General features: G+C 40.2%; 1 protein-coding gene across 1 annotated transcript; it reads left to right on the top strand.

Annotated features, from left to right (window-relative positions):
• Positions 1–3,759: 3,759 nt before the first annotated feature.
• LOC140322506 (TRPM8 channel-associated factor homolog) lies at positions 3,760–7,002 on the top strand. The gene is given in 3 exon segments (XM_072399067.1): positions 3,760–3,891; positions 5,077–5,622; positions 6,274–7,002. Coding segments are annotated over 3 exon segments (1,407 nt in total).
• The last annotated feature ends 3,135 nt before the right edge of the window (positions 7,003–10,137 follow it).

The raw sequence follows: 10,137 nt of genomic DNA, 5'->3' as shown, positions 1-10,137 counted from the left end.
AGGATAATGGCATGTTTGAAAGCGGAGGGGTAGATACCAGTAGAAAGAGAGAGGTTGAATAGTTCGGTTAATGCAGGGACCAGGGTGGAGGAATGGGCACAGAGTAGATCAGAGGGAATTGAGTCAAGCAAACAAGTAGTGGATGAAGATATATTGGGATAGAGAAGAGTTAAAATATCTTTTGTGATTCTTTTGGGGTACACTTCTTTCACCTTCAGTTCAATTGACTTGTACACAAGAAATAAGGGTGTGGTTGCCACATAGACAAATCGCCTATAAAGGGACATGGGCAGAAAACAAAATTGGCTTATAGTTAACGTTTTTCAGCTTTGTACAGTGTGAGGACCCTTTGTCAGTTATTTATTTATTTATTTATTTACTGTTATTGTCTTCTATGGAGAGATGTATCTTCTCAATTGAACCTGTGCCTCTCGGGAGAGAAAGTGACAGCAAAAGGTGGAAAATCCAAATGTGTACAGTGCAATCCACATATGTACAATTGTAAATACTTTTTTTGGCTTCTGTTTCAATGACAACCATCTACCATTTATCCTTCACATTGCACATTATCATTGCTTTGCACTGTTTTTTAGCAGTAGCTAAAATTCAGCAAGTTTTCATCAATGCCTATAGCATCATTATCATAAATGAATTAATAAGTTAAATAAATTTATAAATACATTTAATAAGTTAAATTAGAATCATTTGCAAGGGTGAATACAGGATATGACAACATCAAGCAATAACAATTTCTGAACATTTCATTGATCATGGATTGAGAATAGTCCATATTGAGAATAGTACACATTCACCACTATGCTAAAGTTAACTTACAACCTTGTCTCTAAAACCTTACCCTAGTTTTAAATCTAGTTTTACTCCTAACCTTTAAACTTTACAAACCTTAAATTGAAGCTGTGATTTGGCCTTCACTTTAATTATAACGACAAAGGATCTTTCCTTTGCTCCCACATTATGAGGGAAGTAAAGTGACATATTCACTACATGCAATTCACTTACCTTTCATTACCCTCCATTTTTTCCCTTATATTGACACAAACCAGTGTTCAAATATATTCACATTGTTTTTCTTCTTGGGACAGCTCTTTTAGGCTGATTTATAGTAGCGATCAGCCTTGTGAATGGCAGGATTGGGATTGATGCTTGAGGGCAGAGGAACTCCTTTAAGATGTTGGGGAAGGGGCACTCCATGTGTTTAGCAGGCATTGCAGGTGGGCACAGACTCACCTTCTCAGAAGGATATTCGACTGTATACAGCTCCTGTCATGAATTCTCCTAGAGCTGATCATATTGATTTGTATAACTGGTGATTATCCCAGTAATGTACAAAGATTGTTTGATATTTTTGGCATAGCAATTTTGTGATATTTTTTCAAATTTCACTCTATCAAAGGCACTTTTCAACATTTTGTTGCTATAACCTCGTTTTATTTGAACATTTTCTGCGTACTCACAGATACTGGCTATATGGGATACTTTTAAGAAGTGGTCAAGGGTGGGAAATATACACATGCAGAATGATGTTTCCTGCGGTGATCTTCCTAAACAGTGCTATAGACAGAGTAAGGTCTGGATTGATCCTAACCATAACATCCAAAAAGGAAATTTGTTTGAGATCATATGACACAGTAAATGTAAAGGAAACGTGATTAGGTTGGAGTCTATCAGTGAAACCTAAAAGTAATGATGGACTACTGGTCAGGACCATGAACACTTCATCAATGCATATGTGCCACATCAGTATGTGGCACGGATACATAGGACCTAATTTATTAAAGCTCTCCAAGGCTGGATAGGATACATTATCATTCGTGCTATTAGTTTGCAAATGTTTTCAATCCTCGACCAGATGCATTCCAGATTTGCTGGATCACCCAGCTTCACTGATGAAAGTGTATCTAATCTAGCCTTGGAGAACTTTAACAAATCAGGATCATTAGCGTCATAATAATGAAATTATTGTATGAAAAAGAACTCTTTTCATATAAAAAAGGCTTCAATATCAATTGCAACCAGAACTGAATTTGGGGAGACTGTTACATCTTACATACATGATCTTTAGAAATCTACATACATGATCTTTAGATTTTGTGAATCTTAGGGAAAAGGTCGGAATAGATGAATCCAGGTAAATTGTTATCATTAAGTCCAATATCATAGGCATTTCTAATAAAATCATAATATTCTGTAAAAAATGTTTGCATTCTTTTTATTGTGATTGGTTGATAACAAGATTTATTATTGAGGATTTGTAAGCACATAGATTCGTGTTGTGTATTGTCCATTGCCAATCTATTGTTGGCTTTATCCACAAGCTATTACGCTAAATGAGACAGGGCCTCTAGTGGGTGCTAGGGCTTATACGGAGAAGGGCCAAGGCGCAGAGTCTAAGCAGTAACCAGGACTACTCCAGAGCCTTTGATGGTGAGGATGTTGCGCCGCTGGTTACTGCCAGGTTGCGGTCCTTGAGCACACCAAGGTGGGCAATAAGAAACACGATGCTAAATCACAAAGCAGAAGGATAATCGAGGAAGGCCGGGGTTGAGGCAAGCAGCAGGTGTCTTATCTTAACAAGAATTATCCTACCTTCTTTTTGGCTAGTGCAAAGGAGAAAAAAAAGAAGTGGCTTTATGCTTGTCTATGTTCCTTTCCTTCCTAAAATCTGAAATAAAAGCTATAAAGGGTTAGGGGGCATCTCGGAGAAGTGTTGGTAACATTTCTAGTTTATTACACTCCAGGCCAAAGAGTTTTATTGTCACTTTTTGCTAAAATGGTGCCCATAGTAAAAGGGATAAATAATTTCTTTGGGGGGACTCAAATGTAACCTTTGATCAGCTATTGGATAGGTCCTCTTTTACTATTTATATATACCCTCCTAAGCAAAGTTTAACATTTGTTGCATAGCTATGATTTGGTGGATATCCGGACTATACATTTTATTCAGCTTCCCATTGTCAATATTCACATTTAGACCATGTTTATGCATTACTTTTGGTGTGTTCTGCACATATATTAGTGTTATGGTTATCTGCCCCTCCTTCTGGTGGCTCTGAATACCTGGGTAGGAAGAACTTCACCAGCAGATGGCCACTTTCAGGAAGAACTCATTATGCATGAGTGTGCTCCTTTTTAAGGTTTTGCCTTTCTTGGAGTTATTGCCAGATTCTCAGTGTTATTTGGCCTGCTCCCTGCTGTGCTCTTTGGCCCTGATCCTGCTTCTTGTTCTAAGACCTGCTCATCCTGGCCTGACCTGAGCTTGTTGGTACCTTTGTTTCTTAGAAGTTTGTTAGTTAGTTGTTTTTGGCAGTGTTTGTTATTCTCTGAATTGTCACAGTTTTGTTTACATTGTTTGTTCATTTTGGCACATTCTTAAAATAAACTTGATTTCACCCATCAGTCATCACGCATCAGTTTCTACCATTAGTCAATCGGGTGTTGTTTTACGCATCGCTGGCTGGGGATAGGGAAACCAATAGGGATGTCCAATCATTGGTTAGTCAATGCCTGTGTAACTATGAAAACGACGTTCCTCTAATTACTGCCTAGTAAAAGTTACTTTATTCAGTCCCTCATGCAGTCCTGAGCTCTCAGCATGCAGCAGTAAGGCTATCAGTTCATCTGCCCCCTGTCCATTATGCCGCCCTGCCGGGGTCAGCCCTGTCTCCAGTCCAGCCTGCCGTCCTGCCAGACTCAGCCGAGCTCCAGATGATTTTGCCTTATTCCGCCCAGCTTCGCCAGATGACTTCCCGTGATTCTGCCCAGCCTCACCAGCTGACTCCGCCTGATTCTGCCCAGCCTCACCAGGTGACTTTGCCTGATTCTGCCCAGCCTCACCAGGTGACTTCGCCTGATTCCGCCCAGCCTCGCCAGGTGACGTCACCTGACTCCTCCCAGCTTCACCAGATGACCTTACCCAATCAGATGCTTCTCCAACTGTTGCCTTATGGAGCCCTAGCTCCCTTTTTTTTAGGACAGAGCATCTCCATCTTTGCATGGGTTCTTAACCCGGTGCTTTCAATTTGCAGCCATTTTATATGGTGTCTTGGAATACAGGTTAACAGGTAGTGGTGGTGAGGCATAGGGATCACTCAGGGAACCCTGGCAGGGGAGCTTTCCTTTTTGGACTGCAACACTCATGGCTTTGTTTTGGATGGATATTCCTTGGACTGAGGGGTGTAATTAGGAGCCTCCAGAGGCTAGCCCTCAAGGGGGGGTGATGTTCTGGTTCTCTATCTCTCCTGCTGGTGGTGCTGAATACCTGGGTACAATGAACTTCAACTGGCCACCAGAAAATGGCCACTTCTAGGAGGAACTTATTATGCAAACAGCTGGGAGCTCCCTATTTAATGTTTTGTCTTTCCTTGAGTCCTTGACAGATCTTTAGTTATTTGGCCTGCTCCTTGCTGTGCTCTCTGGTACTGATCCTGTTTCTTGTCCTAAGACTTGTTGATCCTGGCCCGACCTGAGCTTTTTGGTTACCTTTGTTTCTTAGAAGTTAGTTGTTTTTCACTGGAAATCAGGTTTATTACCTATTGACTCTGTTAAATTTAGATTTAACTGGGTTTTCGTTAATGAGGATCACTTAAGTAAGCGTAAGCTTAATAACAAAATGGGTCTTAATTATTAAAGCTCCAGGTTTACTGGATCACCCAGCTTCACTTGAAAGATGAAAGTATATCCTCTCTAGCCTTGGAGAGCTTTCATAAATCAAGCCCAGTGTCTCAGTTTTATGATACTTGGGAACCTGTGTTCCAATATATGAATAAGGCTACAAGTGCAAGATCTTTTTTCCTTTCACCTGATCCTGCCTTGAATTTTAATCCCATCCTTTTTTTGTTTGTTTGTTTGTAGTTATAAATAAGCTTGCCAGCCTGTGATCTGTGGATACTGATATGAGATTTCAGGATGTTCTAAAAAGTTTAAATTGTTTTAAATGGTGTTTTATGATACTACGATATAAGAGATATGTTAATAGATATATGTTATGGGTTTTGATATATTTGTAACTTGGTATATAATTCTTTCTTTTTTTTCCTTCAAAAACCAATAAAAAAGATTAAAATCAAATTTATTTGCACAAAAAATCTAAAAAAAAAAATAGTAGTCATGAGCCACGAGTCCTATTTAAACCAACCACAATTTATGGAGTTCCTGAAGAATGCTATTACCTGGCTCAAACCATCTTCAGAAGCACTAATTGGTGTGAACAGCAGACTAGATCACCTGGCTCAGACTCTTTCTTGCTCTGGACACAGGGTAGAAAAGGTGTCTGGTCTGAAGAAAGACCTGGGGGTGTTCTGTACTATTGGATATGATGACAGCCAGGCACAGGATATTGTCCAATTCCTGAGGGAAGGTGGAGGGGTGCTTGTAGGAGCTCAAGCCTGGCACTGGTCTCATTGTCATGGGCCGGAAAATGTTCTGTGTAATTTTCCTGGGAACAAAATAACATCGGTTGCTGGAATTTATTTTACTGACCAGTACGGAGAGAAGGGGAACTTCTGTGTGAGTGAGAACATACCATGGAGCCCAATGTATAAAGAGTGAGTACACCTAAGACCTGTTTGTGATAGAACTGTAGTAAGAAAGAAACTGCTGTTTGTAGTCTAAAAATACAAGATTATATATATATAAATATATATATATATATACACAGGTAGTCCCTGGGTTAAGGACATCCGACATACGGACGACTCCTAGATACGAACTTGCTTTCTCCTGTGCAGGACTGAGGTTTGATGAGGGGAGGGGGGGTTCGGTTTGCATGACTTGCAGAAGTCTTTTGCTAAACACAACTGAGGTTGTGAATAATCTTATGAGCTGAGCTGATTCACTAGTGATTCACACGTTACTGATCACCTTCAGTCAGCTCACACTATGTAGAAGGATGTGGCATGGTGCTTAATGTATGCCAGCGCTGCCAACTGGCTTCATTCTGGTGTTAAAAACATGTATATGACTTACTTTATATTATTGTATTGTCATCGATTCTTAGGGGTCTATGTATCAATGTTTTCCCCAGGATTCAAGAAATTTGCACCTAAGATTCACAATTTTCTTGTAAACTTGTAGGTGAAAAATGTTTGAATCTTGGGAAAAAGTTGTACTTAGGTGAAAACATTAAAACATAGGGTTTCTCTTGTATTAAGATATCAAGACTACTTCCTGTATTTGTCAGTTGTGCAGTATATTATGATTTGTCCTACTTAAAACTTGCCCTTCTTTTGTTAAAAGCTTATTGATCACTGTTAGTTTCATATTGAATGCAAAACTAATGGTATCCTTCATGGGCCTCTAACATTTCCAATTGGGCTCAGCAACAACAATCAGTGCTTTTTTGGTGCAGCCTACTATGGCAGAGGTCGTGTTGTTGTAGGAACACATGAAGGCTACCTCTTCAAGCCTGAGCTAAAGACCTTCATTCTTAATGCTATTTCTTGGTTGAAAAATTGCAGAAATGGATCAATTGGTGTCAATGAAGAGGGACATTTGCTCAGTGTGTTACAGAAAGAAGGTCTACCTTGTGTGGCTTCTGACTTGATTCCTAATCTCAGTGTGTATTGCTGCAACTCTTACAGTGATGCAGAAGCTGAAAAGATCCAGAAATTTGTGGCAGAAGGAGGAGGCCTGCTTATTGCTGGTCATGCCTGGTACTGGTCTTACTCCAACCCAAATGTGCTTTCTCAGTACCCAGGAAATAAAATCCTCAACAAGTTTGGAATTAGTATTCTAGAAAAAACAGTTGAGCAAGGGGTTTATAAGGTTTTGGACCCCAAAGCAATTGATAGTACATACCACTTCCCCAGAGCAGTCTGCCAGTGACTAAGGGATTCAAAGAGTGGAGTAGAGCTGAAACCCCCTCTAAGCACTTGGATGGACAAACTCAAACAAGATGTCTCTACTTACATGAAGCTTCCAGCCAGCCCTCTCACCTCATCACTGCAGGAAGAACTGGTACATCTAGTACAAGGGTGTCAGTAACTGGGGTCCCTGGATCCTGATTACCGGATTGCTTTCACCTGTTTCTGTGACCGATCAGCATGTTCGGCTTACTATATAAACCCTGCAGCTTCCTGTGCCTCTTGCCTGAATATTGTGGTTCATCACATAATCTTGCTCTGATTTTCTCAACTGTTCCTGCATAAGCTGTCACACTAACCTCTACCTCGCTAAAGGGCAAACGCCTGCGCATGTGTGCAGTTCTGACCCTGGGTGTGCCTCCTCTTCCATGTTTTATCAGTTTTGCCTATCTATTACCTGCCTGTTCCCTTGTGTTGTTCCAGTGCTCCTCTGTGTCTGCAGTGATCCCCATGTCCACCTTGTCACCTGTGCCTCCTGTCGCTTCTTGTGTTTCGTGTGTTCTCCAGTGTCTGCGGTTGCCCCGTATAACTCGTGTCTATTTCCTGGAATTCTGGTTCTTGACCCCTTGCTCGTTCCTGACCTTTCTTGCATGCTGCCTGCTTCAATCATGGCTTTCTTTGACAATTCTCCCACCTAGTGATTTGGTAAATGTGCATCATCCTGCCCACCTTGGTGTGCCCAAGGACTGCAACTTGGCAGCAACCAGCAGTAGAACATCCTCACCACTAGAGGCTCTGGAGAAGACCTGATTACTGCTTGGATTCTGCACCTAGGCCCTTCTCAGGCCTTACATCACTTCTGTGCCTTAGCGCCCCCTAGAGGCTATGTATCTCCAATTTTGACATAAGCTATCACCTTTGGGACTTGGTTGTTTACTTAACGTGAGAGACCAGCCTCCTCTTGCTGAGAGCTACTGATAGCTCTGCCTGGTGTGTGCTCTGGCTACTGGCTTTGTATTGTTCCTGCAGACTCCTGACAAAATAATTAGGCCTAAAAGATGGTGATTGCCCCTGTTTTGTCCCATCATATTACCAACCTAACTCAGGCTGTGCACAATCAAGCACAGATCAAATACAGGAATTGCAACAAAAGATTCTTATCCTGCTAGATCAATTTGACACTATCAACAACTGGAGAAGCCTGGTTCCCACTGCCAGCAAAAGGTATTGGAGATCCCTTCAAAATAGAAGTTTCCTAAATCAGTGTTGTCTGCAATTTTCATTACAACCTGCAAGATTTACCACTGATCTCACCAAGGTTGGATGAAACCTTGACTGATGAAACCTTGGAATGAGTGTATTACCATCCTATACTGAATAGTCTCCAAGAATTTCTGGAGGCCATGGATTTGATTTTTGATGACCCAAATTGTTGAGCTACTGCTGAAGCCACACTTATTAACCTGAGGCAGGGCAGACACCCAGTAGTACAATATGCTGCTGAGTTTTGTCGCTGGGTAGCTGATACAACTGGAATGACAGAACAAAAATAAAGACGAATTAGCTAGGAATGACACATCGACAGGCTTTGATTTTTATCAAGCTTAGCTCCTGAATTGACAGAAGATTCATGAAAAGAAAGATGGAGAGACATAGATCTATCATGGACCTACTTCTTGTTTCTTGCCATCAGACTCTTCTAATCCTTCTGCCAGCACAAAACCGGAGCCCATGCAAATTGATGCTATCTCAGTGTTTCATAAAAACAAAGTACACAACCACAAAATCTGTGCATGTATTGTGGAAAACCTGACCATTATGCTGCAGTGTGTCCACATAAATCTCAAACAGTGGCAATGACTTGTTTCTAGGTTAGGTTTTCTAGGAAGGCTTTGGATGGGATCCCTTCAAACATCTGTTTGCAGAGTATATATGTTTCCAGACGCTATACGATGTCAGTACAAACAAGATAAAATTAATCTTTGGGCAGAGAAATTCTCCCAAGCTTTGAATAGGAACTTGGTTCCATTATTCAAATCCTGGGGTGGCCCATTGAAGAGGCAAAAGTTATCTGCATCGCCTGTATGAAAAGAGGATCCTATGAAGAAGTACCCCAGTAATCAGAAGGAAACAGAGAATCCAGTGTGTAGCCTATTGTAAAGAGTTTGAAACAAACCACCCTCAAATTTTATTCTTGGTACATAATTGAATAATTATTTTATAACAACTTTTCTCAACTTCATCTGAATTTGCATAGGTAGGGATGGGTAAAGTTTATGACCCCGATGTAAAAATCTGCTGAGAGTACATTTATTATTCTACTATTCTTCAGTTTCACCTATTCAAAGTTTAGGGGTTTCACAAGAAGGAATCCAATGGAGTCAGTGCCTGCATTTATTATTCTACACCAACTACTTTCCATAACAGGGTCACAGGTCCAGCAGGCTGACAGCAGATATTAGAGAGCTTTCAACACCAGCAGTATCACGTTCCATTTTGCTGTTATTGTAGCAATATCTTTACAATTTTTTTTTACTGAACGATAAAGAAAAGTTTTTGGGTCAGACAGTAATTGTAGTTATATAACAGAAAGACTCCAGCATTTGAAACATATATACTTACATACTTAGTATATAGTCACATACTTCTTCTACACCAGGAAATTGCTTGAACAAATAGTTGGTTTGAATTTCTGTTGTTTATGTGCAGTAATGTCTATTGCTATGACTTTGTTTTGACTCAATATACAGAGATTGTCAAGCTTATAATGTATCACGAAGTATAAATCAATAAAGAACAATGTAAACTGATTCGGTTTTCTGTTACTGATGCCTTAGGATTTTTTATCTAACAGAGCAAGTAAGCTAAAATGGATAAGAGGGAAACAGGAGTATGTTGGAATGTAAGCAGAGAACAACAGAAACAAATATCAGGGATAGAGAAGGAGGTCTCTGATGAATGAAAACATTGGCCTCAGAACATATCAGATATCCAACAAATATGTCAACAAAACAACCAAATCTCCTATATTTTACCTGTTTACCACATCTTTAAGGTGAACCTCCAACTAAGTCTTTATAGCGTGCAAGATAGGCTGCATGAGCATACATAAATTTTACTAGTAACTGGTTCACAGCATTACCAGAGACCCCCAACATCATATACTGCTTGATTCTTAATAGAATCAAAATTGCATAGGCTTAGACAGGTCCTGCACTGAAGCACTAATCATTGCATTGTTTGCACAGTATTCTGTTGGTTTTATGGATTTTATTATTTCAATTGGGATATGAAATAGCAGGAGCTGTAGAAAGAC

The sequence above is a fragment of the Pyxicephalus adspersus genome, chromosome 2 (genome assembly GCF_032062135.1).
Source record: "Pyxicephalus adspersus chromosome 2, UCB_Pads_2.0, whole genome shotgun sequence".
Lineage (NCBI taxonomy): Eukaryota > Metazoa > Chordata > Amphibia > Anura > Pyxicephalidae > Pyxicephalus > Pyxicephalus adspersus.
Note: the sequence above shows the minus strand (reverse complement) of the source record. Positions and strands in the feature narration are given on the sequence as shown.